The 18,623-nt window shown below is 34.7% G+C and overlaps 1 protein-coding gene across 1 annotated transcript in view; it reads right to left on the bottom strand.

Moving 5' to 3' along the window:
• Positions 1–10,797: 10,797 nt before the first annotated feature.
• The window catches only part of LOC143247577 (mitochondrial adenyl nucleotide antiporter SLC25A24-B-like), a 32,846-nt gene continuing 25,020 nt past the window's right edge, over positions 10,798–18,623 (bottom strand). Inside the window, 1 exon segment of the mRNA XM_076495875.1 lies at positions 10,798–14,507. Within this exon segment, the coding sequence (XP_076351990.1) occupies positions 14,332–14,507 (176 nt within the window). The 3' untranslated portion in view covers positions 10,798–14,331.

The raw sequence follows: 18,623 nt of genomic DNA, 5'->3' as shown, positions 1-18,623 counted from the left end.
TCAAAGAATGAGAAAGTTTTACTATAGTTATTTTTCCTTATATTCCAAAAACAAGAATTAGGTTTGTTTGTTAAATGCAAAGTTGTGCAATTGCAGGGATTGAACCTCAAATTTAGACCTTACCGGCCATCAAAGTTTACTGCTGATGCAGTTGGGAAGACTGTTGTTAAAAACCACGTGATAAACTATCCACACGAGTGATTTACATTATGCAGTTTCTAAAACTAGCAAGTTTTTGTTAAATACTTAATTTGATAGAAAACTAGAGAATTAACTTTCTGAATAAGAACACTGGTTCCCAACCCTTGGTCCATGGACCAGTGCTCGTCCACAGGGAAGTTTCAGCTGATTGAGAAAAACAACAAAGGTTTGAAATATAGTGTTTTACAATGCAGTTTAAAAAGAACTTTAAGAATTTCATATTGTACAGATAGCCCACGACATTTGGGATCAGAAATGGCTGGTTCTCAGTTGGAAGAAGGTTGGGAGCATCTCTACAGTCTTACTGTTAAATAAGAATACAGAAAAATGGTGACTAATCAGATGTTCGAAATGAATAACAGGAAGGTTAGTGAAAACGATAGCACTTGAATTACATTTAACCTATCACTGTGACCTCAGAATAATAAAAACTAGAGAAAGTACTGTATAACAGGAAACATAACTGAGAACAGATAAACTTACTTAGAACCACTATAACCCTCTTGTGATGGGTACCTATTTTCTGTATAAGCCACTGTGTTAAAATTAATTTCATTCACGTATATTGATATTAAAGGTGTTTTATTAAATCTTGAATGCATGTAAGGATTTGGAGACTTATGTTATCTAAATTTTAAGTCCATTATTTGAAAAGAAACCTTAAAAAAAAACATTTAACTTCAGATGTCACATGTCCAGCGAGCTATAAAAATTCTCTATTTTGACTATCTTCAGTATTACAATGGTAGTTGAATACTTATGTCTTAGACAATAAGATGTTCACATGACATTTTGACTCGTTTATTTCAATGTTCTCTGAATGAATACAAGAGAAACAAGCTTTTTCACCCCGTTACAACTGCCATGTTCATCTTCAACACATTTGCTTGAGCTTTATGGCCTATATACAGATGTTATCTGCACGTGCATAATCATCAGAAAGAGATAATTTTATACCCTATTCTAACAAAGTTCATTTTGAAATTGGCACACGTTGCTGTCAAGGATACACGTATCTGACTGTAGTATTATAGTGTATACGTGTATGTATTTTAAAAGGTTTAAACATCTTTTAAATATACATCACACGTTACATTTGTTTTCAAGGCTTTTTATGATAATTTTGCCAAAGGGTTGTGCACATCTCCTAAGGAAACTGTGATACGTCATAATGGCACCATTAACTTTTGTCAAAATCAACAATTAAGTGGTGAAGGACAAGAAAGAAAAATAAAACATCAAAAATTAACAATACATGGAAAGGAAGAAACCCAAAATTATGAATATAAGTAAAACAACAATGTAAACTGTAAAGATATCCTACAAAACATTAAAAGGTATGTTTTTCGTTTTCTAACTAATCATTTCATTGGACATTGGTCATAATAGTTAGAGTTAGTGATACAGTAGAGAAAATTTAAAGTAAAATATAAAAATATTTTCCTCCAAAATACTTTGATATTCATTTAGGAGGTTTTAGAGATTATGAAAACTGTTTTTATACTTAAACGAAAATCGACTTGCACTCAAACTATTTTAACAGTCTAAGCAGATAACTGCCACAGATAATATTTTTATTAGAAAGACAGAATAATGTTATTCTTTGTCTGAAATACCTGTAAAATTTAACATCACTCTAATAGATTTTGAGAGGGACACACAGGTTTATGATACTTTTGTTGCATAAATGACCATCCCTAGCTGAGCAGATGGTAATCTCCTTTGTCTCTGTTTGAAGGGTTAATCTCCAAATTACCAACTTTTTTTTATACAGTTCACAACAAGTAGGGTCCACATTTGTATCATTGAGTAATTTTATGTACCTCAGAACAGCTGGTATGGGTGTTAACACATTTATTAATAAGTGGAGAACAACATTTTGACCTTCTTAGGTCGTCGTCTTTGTTAACCTGAAGATGACTCAGAAAGGTCAAAATGTTCTCTGCTTATCAATCACTGTTGATACCCACAAGTCATCATGATTAATTTCATGTTTTACCTGTTACAACAGTTAATATAAAGCACTCGTGTGTTTTTATGTAAGATACATAAGATAAAATTCAGCAGTAATTTGGGGGATTTAAATTATATGCAGTCCTCATAATATTTTTTGTTTACAGTTTCTTAGACCTTATAATAAACTCATGGGCCTATAAACAAATTATATAAATAGTTTAGGTATATGTCATTCTAGAGCAAGACTTATCAAATGTTTGTTTATGAAAGTCTAAATTAAAGTTATTGATGAGATAAAATGAAATTTTTATGTAATGAGATTGATCTTCAGTTTGTATATAACACTGGTTTTCATCTATTTATCTTTTAAAACGGTACAATGTTTTGGGCAGCAGTTGTCTTAAATGATAGATATAGAGAAATTGTAAATGAACTGATAAAATGTGAGATGGGTATTGAAATGGAATTAATGTGGGAAAAACAGCATCTGTGATATTAGGTAGATGAATGTTGGTGCTTAGTGAGGAGAGATATAAAGTGTAAAAACATCTAGATTACATAAAAAATAAAGTATGTTACCTCTGAGGAGAGACTAAATTCTCTAAACTTGTTTTTGCTGGAGAGGTTGGTTGGTTGGTGTTTTATGGTGTAAAACAACCAGTAAAAAGTAAGAAATAAAGCATAATTATTAAATCTTTTTAAAACAAAACAAACTTAAATAGCATTAAAAAGATTAATCACACTGTTCAATATCAGGGGTAAACCTGTGGACAAAACGTGTCTTAAAATGGTGCTGTCGTTCAGAGTTGTAACTATGGCACAACAGTGAAATGTGGCCTATTGTGACTTGAGTGTCATGCAGACCACACATGGGTGCATCAGTCACAAATAAAAGAAAATGATGACCAGTGTGTAGCCTAACCAGAATAACATCCTCCTTCCAATCATTATGGAAACAAGATGGCTAAAGAGCAACAGAAGGTTTGATCTGGAATAGCTTGTTTGCATGTTTCGACTGACAACCGGTGTGGAGGCAAGTCTTGAATACAGGACCATAGTCCATGTATGAAACAGGCATGGAAGTCATAGCACCAGAGCAGACAGACTTAGTTGTGGGGTCAGCGAGTTCATTCCCATGAATACCAATATGGCCTGGTATTCAGAAGTATTGGATAGAAGTAGATGTTAAATGGGCCAGTCAGTTTTGAATATTGGCAAGAACTAATGTGAAGCTATTCCAGAGTCAGAAGATAACTAAGTCGGTATAAATTGTACAATTTGAGTACTGCTTAGATTCTTTGTGATCTAGGCCAAGAGAAATGGCATATAGTTTAGCAGTGAACACAAACTGTAGAGGGGCTTCTGTGTGAAACTGCTGAACCATAACAAACCACAGCAGAGTCACCTGATTTCAAACCATCCCTATATGTGGAAATAAAAGGATGGTTTGAAAGATGTTTTGTAAGTAAAGATTGTATTTACAAATGGGAGTATTCACCTTTCTAAGATGACTCAAAGAAAGGTCACACTTGGGAATGGTAATAAGCCACGGTGAGATGGGCTGACCGTTGGATAGCAATGTCATCCAAGGGCAGACCCAACAGCACCTGGATATGAAGGCCGAAAGGAACAACAGCAGATCATTTGTTCTAAAAAAGCATGGCCCACTGATGGAAGAAAACACAACCCAGGTTGGATGCTATAACAAAGATTGAAGTTTTGAAGCATAGAGTAAAGACAGTTGCAAACCGTGGAGGAGGTTCAAGACTGTGTACAAACGCTGGACTGCTGAAGTGCAAAAAGCCCCTGCAGAGCCAAAGCCCCTGATGATGAACAGGGCCAAGTATTTTCAAGGCCAAGGTCCTGGCAGAGCCATAAACCAGAGACCCATAGTCCAGTTTTGATTGAATGAGGGCATGATAGATCTTTAGCATAGAACATTGATTTGTTCCTAAAGAGGTGGAAGAGAGGACATGAAGGATGTTCAGTGTCCTTGAATATTTGACTTGTAGCTACTTGATGTGTGGTATAAAGGTCAGTTTATGGTCAAATATAAGCCCCAAGAACTTTGCCTCAGGGACCACAGGAAATATAACTTCACCGACAAGTAGCAAACACCCCATTGATGGTAAAAGTGCATGAGGACAGCTTTAGAGAGAGAAAAATTAAAACTTTGTTGTGGTCCACTTCAGTAAACAATTGAGAGGAGTCTAGCTGCTGCTCAATAAACCTCATGTTTACTTCAATGCCAAACAAAGACATTGCAGCAATGCCAGGTATTTGCAAACACAATGTCACAATACCCATTGAGAACGTTCAACACTGGTACTTGGTTGACCCTAGCATAAGTGGACCAGCCAATTTACCCTGGGCATCACACCAAGGCCATCCATCTACAGGAATTCATGGCAAAAGCAGTGCATTAAGGTTGGCCCCCTCAACCACCATGATCCTTTTACTGGTCACTATGTACGGCAAACACATGGGTGGATGCTTAGATGCCAGAGGAGGTAAACTGAAAGAACAGAACCTTCTCTGGGAGGTCCCCTCATCACGTACAGAAATCCACACTGAGGTATGCTAGAGAGGAGAAAGGTCAGAGATGGATGTGACTGAGGTGTTTAAGATTATTAAACGTATTGATAATAGAGATCCAAGAAAGATTTTTGTGTTTAGCAGTGAAAACAATATGACAAGGGGAAATAAATTTAATTTTTTGGCAACATTGGAGTCATCTGCAGTTTAGAAAGTATTACTTTTTCAAACAGGGTGGTTGGCTTTTGGAATGAGCTGCCTTTTAGGATGGCAGAGATAGAAAATCTAAGTGAATTCAAAATAAAAAAAAATTGGATGAATACATTAGTAGTGCAAGATGGTTATAATTGGGAGCTGAAAGGGACATTTGTGATGATCTAATCTCCTTTTTGTCCCTTTAAAAGTTTATAAATGATTTTGCCTCAGATTATAATGTTACTGAAACTAACCCCATTGTACTTAACTACTAAGAACAATACTGAAATTAATAAAAATTATCAGTAAATTAGTTTCCAACCCTATCTGTTCTTGTTTACAATTAACTAGTTCTGCTTAATCGTAACTGCTTTGATAATTTCTCTATCAGCATCATCTTCAGTGACACCAGTGATGACGTTTTTGCAATTACCTGTGAGAACCTTAACAAAACTGATCTTATGTTAATCTAAAAGTGGAATCCCATCAGTGTATTAGTCATCAGCTTTATTGCTTAGCAACTGTATGAACACCATAGGAATACTTTTCTTTTAGTTCTTACTTCCCTGATTCAAAGCCAGCCAGACATCCCATGTGTTGAGGTCGGTTTTTGGCATGATGGTGGTGGTGTCAAGCATTGATGTACAAACCTGTCTTTTAAAGGTGATCCATAGGAATGAGTGAGGAAGATAAGTTTCAATCTTGAGATAGTGTTTCTTATCTGGTTAGAGACTGACATCTGAAACAAGGATACATTTTCTTGATTGTTTGGAAGAAACTTTGTTAGTGGCCTTTTTTTCAATGTGAAATGATTAATTGTTCTTCAGTGATTGGCCTTTTTTAGCTTCTCTTTAGCATTTGACCAATTTCTCATTTGATATAGGCAGGATAAGCAGATAGAAAGTTTAAAATAATGTCAACATGTGTTGGTTTATGAAACACTTGTAATGTGAATGCCTTTTTTCAAGCTGGTGAAGCACGAGTTATAAAAGATTTTGTTTGTTTATGAATTTCACACAAAGCTACACGAGGGTTATCTGCACTAGCCATCCCTAATTTTGCAGTGTAAGACTAGAGGGAAGGTAGCTAGTCATCACTACCCACTGCCAAATCTTGGGCTTACTCTTTTACCAACGAATAGTGGAACTGACTGTCACATTATAATGCCCTCATCGCTGAAAGAGCGAGAATGTTTGGTGCGATGGAGATTCGAACACACAACCCTCGGATTATAAGTAGAGTGCCTTAACCACTTGGCCCAGATGGCTTGTAAAAATACTGTTTCAATGAATACTGTATTTCTTGTGTCTCACCTCACCTGATGAGCTAAGCATTGAGCCAAATGAGTGGTTGGAGTACTTTTAATATTGTATTTAATTTTAATTATTGAAAATCCTTAAGGGACAAGTTAAAGAATGCAGAATTAAATAATACAATAGGCCTAATACTGATGTCATATAACAAGTATAATTAATTAGTTCCGATGATAATTTATTATTGGAAATGATGATGTCTTCCAATTGTTATATCATTACTTACATTCTGAAGAAGAAAAGATTAAACTTAAGCAAGAAAATTTCACATTTACTGACTGTAAACACTGTAAGCCTAACAATGAATAAACCTCATCAATTTTTTACATCTCCTTTGAGTCATTTGGGAGATGAAGAACTCAAGGTATTCTGTTACACTAACATCCTGTATATGTCAAGATGTACTTGTATCTGCGTATTCTGTTATGGTAGCATCCTGTATATGTCAAGATGTACATGTATCTACGTATTCCGTTACACTAACATCCTGTATATGTCAAGATGTACGTGTATCTACATATTCTGTTATGGTAGCGTCCTGTATATGTCAAGATGTACGTGTATCTACGTATTCTGTTACACCAACATCCTGTATATGTCAAGATGTACGTGTATCTACGTATTCTCTTACACCAACATCCTGTATATGTCAAGATGTACGTGTATCTACATATTCTGTTATGGTAGCGTCCTGTATATGTCAAGATGTATGTGTATCTACGTATTCTGTTATACTAACATCCTGTATATGTCAAGATGTACTATGTATTCTCTTACACCAACATCCTGTATATGTCAAGATGTACGTCTACCTACATATTCTGTTATGGTAGCGTCCTGTATACGTCAAGACGTATATATATCTCAAGTTTCATAAACTGCTTACAGACTTGATGATTGCATGATCGTTTATATTAATCTTTTCCATTCCGAGATTGAAATAATGATCCAATCAGTTTTGATACTAACCTACCAGGAGTGTTTCCTGTATGTATAACAAGAACACTGATTAGTACAATCGAAAAATAAGTTATCTGAATGTAGCTTTAGAACAAGATTTGAGGCTTCAACTGCTTACTTTAATTAATTTCATTGTGAAGTTAGTCATGGCAATTATTTAGTAAACTTGTATGGCTCATCACCTACTACTGCTGTCATGTTTTTTTGTACATCTAATTTATTATAGTGAAACTATGAAAATGCTTCGAGATATACAGTTACAGATAAACATTGTACAAACTAATGTTACAGTATCTGACCTGATTATGAAAAGAAATTCAATTACTAAACTATTTATATCATTAAACATTATGCCAAAACTTTTGAAAAAAAAAAAAACAATAAAAAGTTAGACCAAAATTAAAACCCATTTGCCAAACTTTTGCAGACAGGGGTGACTGTACTGTATTGATTCAGCTTCTAAAATAATTCTTAATGAAGATAATATGTTGAGAAAATAACTCCATGACCCTTAAGAATGGCTACATCTGATCCAAAAATACTTATTTTTAGAAGCAATGGTCAATACAAATGTTGACTGAATTACTGATAACATGACAATTATGAATTTATTTTTCTTATAAGTATTTCAATTTTAAAATATATTTTTACGTAGATCATATGACAAACTGTGCAAAAGTTCAAGTAGGAATGGATACAAGTAATTAACGTTTAGGTCAGTTACACAATAGAAAAGCTAATTCTGAAAGATGTTGCATATAAATATAGTTTTACACATGCATGGAATATCCTTATACAAAAGAGCAAAATATTACTTTTAATACCATTTTTGTACACATGTATAATTTTTTAAATAAAATTTGAAAGTTGGAATAAGAAGTATTATACCAAAACTTTTAATGTTTTTATATTGAAGGAATTCTACTGCACAAGGGCACATTATCTGTTGAGTATTGATAGAGAAGTGAGTGTCCACCTGTATGCTTCAGTCAGATAACAGCCATAGATAGTTGTATATATCTGCACAACATGTATTGAATAATTTGACCAATACATGAATTTATGCAAACATTTTTATTTAAAAAAAAAAAATTCTATTAAGCGACAGAACTTAAAACAGTTTTGTATATATTTATACAAACATCAGTGTTGTTAATACATTATTACACACTGGAAGAATGTTTCATAAGCCTTACTTTATTACACACTGAAAGAATGTTTCATAAGCCTTACTTTATTACACACTGAAAGAATGTTTCATAAGCCTTACTTTATTACACACTGAAAGAATGTTTCATAAGCCTTACTTTGCTGTGTTCCCATTGATTTTTTTCTTTTCCACCAATAGTTACTATAGGTAATGTAAGGTGGGTGTAAATTTTTATTAATTTATTATGATAAAAATATTGTAAATGTATTACTCATCATCACATAATGACACCATATTTTTGTCATATTTATTATTATTCTCCAGAATCTGTACTGTTTTACATGCTATGGGCTCAACTTACATTCTTTTAGAACCTGCTTGCAAAACAACTTGTATAAATTATGTATAAATAGTACACCTTTCAATTTCCTGCATGTAAACAAATTTGTTACAGGCCATTGTATAAATTTTATACATAAAGATGAGTAACTATCCATTGAATTCAATATAAAATGATAACAATCCTGTAATCTTAAGACCTTTGGAAAGGTGGACCTTCCTTCTTCAAGGGCAAACTAGGAATGGTGGTATAAACAAAGAAATGTTTGCCTTTCAAAAATATTCAGTGTATAGGACATGTATAGTTCTATATTAAGCCTTTCTGACCTGCATATTTCTCATACCATGAATATATATTACACTTTTCATTGTAAAATTATTACTTGGATCACCGAGTTATTTCATTAAGATTATTTTTTATACAGATTTGTTAGGACTTTATGTACCTGATACATTTTTTATCATGAAACTGGCCTTAAACAAGGATGCTATGTTCCATTCAAATTAGTTGAGATTTTCTTTTTTCAAATGGTAAAGAACAGTTGGCAAATTATGAAGAAATTATGGAGAAGTTTAATGGAAAAAAACAACAAACTGTTTTATGTCAACACAATTAACATTTAGTGTTAAGACAAAATTGTTTTCTATATTAACTTTTTGTAAATGTTTATAGTGCCCAATATTAAAAACAGTAATCTGATTTATGTTTTTCAGTTTGATCATCAAGGTAGCGAATGCCTTCCTTGTAAAACAGATTAGTTGATAATAGGCCTATATCAACATATTTAGTGTTCACAGTGACAACCACCTACTGCAGTTCAATTTATTTTTTTTATAAACAATTTTTTTTCTATCTAAATGTACCAAAAATATCAAAATTATTACTTTTTAAAGCTTCTTGAGATAATATCATTTTTTTTTCAATTTAGTTTGAAAAGTGCACTTAAGAGCACCCAATAGTGAATTTTTACTAGTTTAGAACCTCTACCCCAACCCGATGTGCAAAGGAGCTAGACTACCTGTACCAAACAACCAGTAAAGTCTAGAACATGCAAAACTAAACAACAGAGTCAGATAAAAGACTCAAATTGAATTAAAAAGGCCAATAGCTCGAACATATTTAAAAACACAGTTAAGTAGGGCAGTGTCACCATCACCAATGACACTAACCAAGAAATTTTGGAAAAAATATTTTTTAAAAACATTCTTCATATATAACTGAACTGTTTTAATAATTAACATCCTGCAGGCCTGATTAATTATACACCACCATAATTTTTTTTTTTTAATTTCTTTATTTAGTTTGTAGCTCACCATAAAGACAACTGTTTTAGCTTGAACAATGAACATTTCCAAATGTGGCAGCATGCTGATTTGTTCAAGTATATTGTAAAATAATTCTCTTTGAGTTCTGAAAATCATACATGGCAATTTGTGATGACAAGAAACCCACCTGAAGTAAAAATACATCTCAGGACAGCTGGTATGGGTATTAACACTTTTACTAATAAAGCAGAGAACAATGTTTCAACACTCTCAGGTCATCTTCAGGTTGTCTCATCCTGAAGTACACATGGCAATTGTTTACATGAAACACTTATGTATACTCCATTAAGTCTCTTCCAATCACAAATACATGAACTGATTGTTCAGAAAATTAAGTACAATTCCATAAAAAGTAGTGCAGGACTAAAAATTATACATTTTAACTTAGTTCAAATTTTTATACCTGCTATTTATCAGGGGCAATTGTGTAATTTATCAGCAGGATTAAACATACCAGAGATAACCTAGTACTGAAATACATGACCAGTTTCAAACATTTCATCCTTAACAGCAGTACATCTCAACTATGTACAGTGGGTACGTAAAAAATGAATATTTTGGCACCAGGTTTATAGACTTGTCTATTTAAGTTAATTTACGAGTATAAAAGTGCCATATTTGATGTTACAATTATTTATTGTACAACTAGAACTTGTTTGGTTTGGTCAAGAAATACACCGAGAGTAAAAAATGTTAATTTTTGGAGTCATTACCTCAATATATTGGAGTTACTACTGATGTTTTTCAATCTTTATGGTATTTTTTCCAATTTTCTCAGTGTCCTATAAGCAATTTTTAAGCGTCTGTAAAATAGGGTAAATATTTTCCATTTTCTTTTATTCATTAGAATAGTAATTTTAACTTCATACAGTTGGAAATATATATTACTTGTTTATTCAGTGTACTGAAGCTTCAACATTAAAAAACAACAACAATAAAAACAGTGCAGAATTATTTATACACCATTAACTAAACACAAATATAAAATTACTTTTCTTTAAAAGCATCATTTTAGTCGGATAACTACAGTACAAATTTACAATGTAAATTATAAAGAAATGCCACAGTTTAAATGCATCAAATAACACTATGTAAAATTTTTTTTACTTTTTCTTGTTCCTGGGCAGAAAATGTTATTTCACAATTGCTTATACCATAAATGGAAAAGACCTATGTTTCTTTTCAAACTTTGCTTTTGTGAGCTGGGAGCGTACAACGAAAACATGATGTGAGACTATATTTGGGGGCTGATACGTGAAAGTGATTTACATTACAGTCACAAATCTCAAAAAACTACTCACTTCTAAATACAGTGGAGCGCCGTTAAGCCGCGGTATTTGGGGGCTCAACCTGCTTAACCGCGGCTTAAACCTTTGTGACTGAAAAGCCGAAGTCGCCAACAGATCCGCCGAGGAGCCTCATCCGGGGCCATTGCGTGATCATTATAATATTAATGTATAGACTATTCAGATACAATTGACAAGTGCCGTTTTAACACAAACGACCAATGCATTGCGATGGTTCGCTTTTCCCCTTTTTAATAAATTGATCTCGCCGTTGATTTTTACTTCCAATATGCCGTGTCGCTGCTTCCACCTTCTTAACCAACCACTTGAAACAGTAAACTCTGGATCTGCATTAGAGCCATGAAGTTCTTGTGCTTGAATAACTGGTCCAGATATGGGAATTCCATTGTTTCTGGCTTCACAAAATGCATTGTGCTGTTCTAGCGTTTCAAACCACCCTCATCAAGTTCATCAAGAAATGCTCTTAATTTATTCTTATCTTTAATCCACCCACGCAATGTAGACTCAGGTATGCCTAACTCTCTACTAACTTTAGCGCGAGTTTCGCCGTTTCGTATTCTTTCTATGACATTCAGCTTTTGCTGAACGTCATACGATGCATATTTACCTTTGGTACTCATGGGGTAGGAATTTGTCAATATGATATGCTCACTATTAATTCAGAAACTGAAGTGATTTCTATTGGGTTTGTGGCCAATATTTATACAATTCCATAAAAATATCGAATTATCGAATTAAAAATAATACTTTAATTATTGATCACTTTTTTCACGGATTTACCGCGGATTAACTTTAATGTATGGAGAGGTGTGATTCGGTAACAATGGCGGCCTCCATAAAGCTGACATAGAAAGCGGATAAGGTAGATTAACGGTCGATTTCTATTGTAATATATTTTATTTATTTCCCACATTAAAGCAAATCCTTTTTAAATATCCCCTTGCAAATCCTTTTTAAATATGCCCTTGAAGTTATAAAGCCAGGATTAAATTCGTAAGCCGCGTTAATCCTCGCTCACAAGACTTGCTACAGCGGCTTAAACGATTTCGCGGTTTACTGGTCCGCGGCTTAATGGCGTTCCACTGTATTTTTGTTCATTTTTGTATAACTTTAGTATAAATACATGTAAATCTTGATTCATATGTTGTTTTATTTGCATCTTATGCAAGTGAAAATGTGCATATTTGCCCATTTTTACATAGAAAATAGGTTAATTTCTAAATTTCATTATTCAGGTCACAAAAGTTTGTTTGCTTGTTTGTTTTGGAATTTCGCACAAAGCTACTCGAGGGCTATCTGTGCTAGCCGTCCCTAATTTAGCAGTGTAAGACTAGAGGGAAGGCAGCTAGTCATCACCACCCACCGCCAACTCTTGGGCTACTCTTTTACCAACGAATAGTGGGATTGACCGTCACATTATACGCCCCCACGGCTGGGAGGGCGAGCATGTTTAGCGCGACGCGGGCGCGAACCCGCGACCCTCGGATTACGAGTCGCACGCCTTACGCGCTTGGCCATGCCAGGCCCGGTCACAAAAGCAAAGTTTGAAAGGAATAATGATCATTTTCTGTACTTTTACAACGTAAGCAATTAAGAAATAACACATACTATCCAGGAACAAATTTGTGTTATATTCTGTAATTTTCGTTCATAAACACGTCACATACCAAAAGCTACACGTCGTTTTGTGTAGCTTTTCATAACAAGCTCAGCATGATTAGAAGAACAAACATATTCAACTGCACCAAAAGAAGTAACTGCGTAAGTAAATAATTATGACAAGAGTACTGGAACAGTTGATATACTGTCAAGAAAACATACAGAAAATTTCCATTTACACAAACAGGCAGGGGCGTAGATTTTTTACACCCGATGGGAGGATGATTTTTGCAACCACTTATGTGGACTGTTCAATTTGCAAGTTGGTAATCTCTGATTACGTAAACCTGAAAGCTGTAAACATGCAGTCACAGAGTAATCTTGTTGCCACGATACTTGGATGTATACTTAGGCCTACTGACTGATACTTACGAAGTTACGAACTATAACTTAGATCGAAAAGCTTAGAAGCACACCTATATTAAAGATGTACATTTCAGCTACTGATAAAGCCTACATCTAGGCCTAATTATGTAATTCGATTGGTAAGAACACGAGAATCACAAGAACAAACACACAATTTGTAGGCCTGTGATGCAATAAAACAATTCAACAGACCAAACTATAAGAGGGGGATGATTGTATGCACCATACCCCCCACCTAAAATGAAGGGGGGGATGTATACCCCCCAGGATCTACACCCCTGCAAACAAGCAATGACAAAAAATGCACATAACTGGATTGATAAAAGAAATAACTCTTAACAAATGATTTAAATATATTTTTTACTAAAAATACTGTATAACATTAAGTCAAATGTATGAAAAATAACATACAATAAACTAACAAGAATAATGTAAACACTTGTAATAAATCTAGAGTAAATATTAACTAGGCTTAAGGATATTCAGAAAAACAAAGGCTGGTATATATAATTTTCCCAACATTTTATGTTAAAGTAATACTAACAATTTGTGGTTTATATTAATTTCTAACCTACTCTTTCATACTGGTGAAGATGTTGACGTCAGCATCCATATTTAGTAGGGTTAATTTAAACCTAGTTGTTCCTAAAACTAGGCTTGAATAAAAATATAAAATGTAAGCATGAATTTCATTCATTCTAAACTAATATACAAATTTATTCACAGACATGCACATATATAACAAAATGAAATGCACAGTAATTAAATGGTACAGAATTTTCCATGCTGATAATGATTTATCATTTCACCAATTGCTTTAAAAGCAATAGTTGTTGGAAAAGTACATATTATGTGTGTAGCAGATCAGATCAAACACAAAATATTTAGAGATATAATTAAACCATAAAGTACGTTATACATAGTCTGTTGTTTGCGGCTTTACTTCAAAAGAATGCAGATGCCTTAGAGATTATCTTTCGGATAGTGGCAATTTATTATTCTACAACGATAATTTGAATAGGTACTAAGTCATTGTAATTCCAAGAGATCTTCTCACATTTTCATAAACAATGTAACTAACACTAACAGCAGGTGCTACTTTCAAGAAGTTCGGGGTTATTCCTCTGTAAAGTCCAGTGACCCCTTCTTGATGGAGAATATTCCGGAAAAGGCCCACCATTCCACTGTCTGGCTTACCTTCTAAATCAGTGAAGAGGACCGTGCAATCAATATTTAACGACAGTTGCGCTTAAATATTTCACAATATAACTTCTACACGGCTTCTTGTACATTTTTAAACAAGATTTTTTGAAGCTAGTTATGTTCATTAGTGACATCTGGCTTAGTTCCATGATGTTCTAAAAACATGTAGGTCCAAGAAGTCTCAATAAAAATAAATCAGAAACCTTATAAACCCTTAGTTCCATAGCAACATTTTTTAAACATTAATATTCGTGTTGTTGTCAATTGTTGTTTTTACATATATACAGAAACTTCTAAAGTTGTGACCTGTGGAAAAAAAACAACCAAAAACTACATGACTTGTAATACTTCTGGATGAAAGCACTCCTTGGTTCTTAATTAGCAAGTGTAAATGTACACATTAATAAACGTGACAAAAAAGTTGGAATACATGTTTTGAGCAAAATAATTTGACTGGCTGCAGTACAGTTGTACAAAAAACAAGGTTCAAGTTGTGTACAGTAACAGGAACAAATAGGTCGTCCCAATAAACCTGGTGAAAGTAATGAATGTTCCACTTTCACAAAGGAAGAGATGGTGACCATTGTCCTGCTTGATGCTATTTAACTAAAACAATAGGTTAAACTGTGTTCACTTGATCTGCCAATTTAAAGTTTATGAAGTTAGTTTTGTTTAGCAGAGAATGAGAATTAGTGTAGATTGTATCTGTACATCTGTATTTTAACAGAATTAAGAAAATCTATATTTTTAACAGCACGAATTCATCTGACAGGAAGAAAAAAACAAGTGCAACATTTTCAGGGTCTTGAATAGGTTGCGTTCATTTCGACGAAAAATCTTCACGCACAGAACAAGTTTCAAAAGATCAGTTTTTATGGCTACTGTCACAGTTTGGTTAGTTTCTAACCATACTTTGAAGCAAAATATTGAATCTATCTGAAAAATCATTATGGACTTTTAAATACCAATGACAAATATTGGCCAACAAAAGACATGAAGCTAAAGAAAAAAAACCTTCCATTCTATATTTTGTGCATATTTGTCTTAAAGGTCAAGTGTTCTGTTTACAGGACTTTTGTTTTCAGTAAACATAATTTTATTCCAACTACATGACTATTTGTGATGCATTCTATTTGCACACACTTAGGGACATCAATCAGACTGCATGTCATATATGCATTATAGATAACTAAATAATTTATTTTTCCTAACTATAACATTCTATTTATGTTTTAATTATAAATATTATTATCCAATACGATTTATGTTTCAGAGACATTACAGATACTTGAAAACACTTAAAAATACTTCATCAAATCTGAGTTCATTTATAAATGCTCACATTACTGCATATGCTTCCAGAGAGAGAGACAACATTAATCTTTATAGAGACAATCAGCTTGAAAGGAAAGAGGCGATCACTTTGCCCGAGTGTCAATGGATAAGACTGTGGAGGATGAACCAGTAGCGCTAGATACCTGGGAATATCTTTTGCCGAGAGTATAAGAGATACTTCCTGGTCATCAAAGAGCAAGATCAAAAGGGTGACAGAATTATGCTTCTCACTGACCTTCTGAATCTTGTCCCATATGATTTTGGAACTGGTGGTAGAAGAGATGCTGGTTGTGAATTTAGTCCAAGATTCCTTCTGGGCCTGCTGAAAAGCAATGCATTCCAAAAGTGTGGGATACCTGTTTCTGAGCCTCCTGTGCCATGTGGCACACAGGATTCCACCATGGAGGAAGATACTGTGGGAAACGTGTTGAGATTTTAGGAATATACTGAGCAGATGCCTGAATAATATAGACTACTACGAGATTGTGTTTCAAGAGAGCAGTGAAAGAAGCCCAGTTCGGCTTGGTCCAGCTTCCACTGGGCATGGGGGGGAAGCTAGTGGCTTCGACCACAGCCAGTCTCTCTCAAAATGATGAGAAAATGATCACTTTCCTTTGGGTTACTGTCAACCCTCCATGAAAAGTGGGAGAAAAGTGAAGGGGAGCAGACTGAGAGATCAATAACAGTAAAAGACTGACTAGGTGCATGAAAATAAGTAAAAACACCTGTACTGAAGAGAGAAAGGTTGTGATCCAAGAGCATACACTCTACAGAGCAATCCTTCCCATCAATACTAGCACCTACCCAGAGGGGATTATGTCTACTAAAGTTCCCCAGGATTAAAAAGGAGACGGCAACTGTTCAATGAGAGCATCAAGGCCTGATTGATCACATGGCTCTCCAAGAGACAGGTAGAAAGAACAAACAGTGATGGTATGACCCACGAAAACACAGATGGCTACAGCCTCCAAGGGTGTGTCGAATGGCAAAGACAGGGTGGACAAAATCTGATTGATCAGAAATGCCACCCCTCCATGCACTCGTCCACCATACAACCTATCATTTCTGTACAAGGAAAACTACTGAAAGATGACTGTATTGGCAGGTTTCAGAAATGTTTCCTGTAAGGAAAGACACATGATAAGAATCAGTGCTTTGATGTCACCCAGATTATAACGTAAATGTCAATAATTCTGCTATATCAAAAATGACCATTTTTACTTTATGTATAGGCAAATTGGATGAAGACCACTTCTGTTTTGAACCACGTGTTTCTTCTTTATTCAAAGGAGGTCTATTAACCTCCGTGGGTCCTCTCCTTGGTTGATTGGGCAGGTCTCTCTCACTGGAAGAAGATGATTCCAAAGACTGAGGGCGTGAACAAATGATCGTTCTACATTTAAGGACTGCAGAAGATGGCCCCAAATCAATGCCTGAACCAGCAAATACAGAAAGTGGATATGGGGATCTGCTGGAAAGAATGGTAGAGACAGAGGTAAGTGTTGACATTGATTCATCAACTTTCTTAACAATGGAGAGCAAAAGAGTTTTCACACGGCTTGGGAACGATTCTTTCGAAGATACAGAGAGATCTGTCTACACTCCCACTATAGCAGTGGAAGGAAGTGCAGCAACATACATCCAAGATAGAGTAGTGGATAGTACCTCTTTTCCATCCACCTAGGGCAGGAATGAAAGTAAAATGGGTAAGAGCCACTACAGTTAACACAGTGAGGGTCTATTTTACACTCACAGGCATCATGGTCCTTGCCACTGCATTGAGCACATGTTGAGGAACCATGACACTGGAAACATCTGAGAGGGTTTGGAATATGTGGCCATACTTTACAATTTAAATAATTTGCTTTGATGGTGGCAGATGGATGTGATGATGTAAATGTCAAAATTAGGGCTTTGGTTGGCATCATAATTCCATCTTTGAAAATGGAGATATACCTCACTGTAGAAACTCCTTGGGTAGATAAACCAGCCAGGATCTCTGACTTGGGGATGTTCTTCAAATCCCTCTCAACAATAACTCCTCATGATGAATTCAAAGTAGCATGGGGAGTAACCTCAATGAATATATCTCAAATGGCCTTTGAAAGCAAGAGGAGTTCACTGTGGAACAATTGCTGTGGATGAATCAAGACCATCAACTGGCCTGCTGCATTCAACTAGACATTATGGACTGATACAATGCAACATCAATCAAATCAATAGTAAGAATCACAAGGAAAAGAATATCTGCCACAACAAAAAAACTAAATAAACTAAGGTGCCAACAACAAGAGAGATACCAACACGATGAACCAACAACAAACCTCATAATTAACACATCCAATGACAATTATGTTATGAGGAGTTCACTGTGTTTAGAAGTGGATGTTTCCACCAATATATTACCAAAATAAATATTTTTGACTGACTTAGAAGAGCCAGCAAGCCCCTCTAGTCCCTTCTGAATAAAAATGGGAGACATTTGTCCTAAAGATTTGTCTGAAAGAGAATGTAGTATCAGAAAATGAGGTACAGGTGTTGAAGATTACTGCTCAGAATTGCCAAGACATGTTAGTTTACCTATGGTATGTTTTTTTCACTATTTTATTTAGATTTTTATTTGGTGGGTGAGAATCATAATAAAGTCATGGAACCCTATGAGGGGATGCACTATAATGCCAAACAAGGACATTGTAGTAATGGCAGGGTTTCATGAGCATTATACCCAAACACCAGCATCAGATGCAATGTCCACAACACCCACTGAGAACATCCAAC

The sequence above is a fragment of the Tachypleus tridentatus genome, chromosome 3 (genome assembly GCF_004210375.1).
Source record: "Tachypleus tridentatus isolate NWPU-2018 chromosome 3, ASM421037v1, whole genome shotgun sequence".
In the NCBI taxonomy this organism is placed as follows: Eukaryota; Metazoa; Arthropoda; class Merostomata; order Xiphosura; family Limulidae; genus Tachypleus; species Tachypleus tridentatus.
This window is presented reverse-complemented; position numbering and strand designations above follow the sequence as displayed.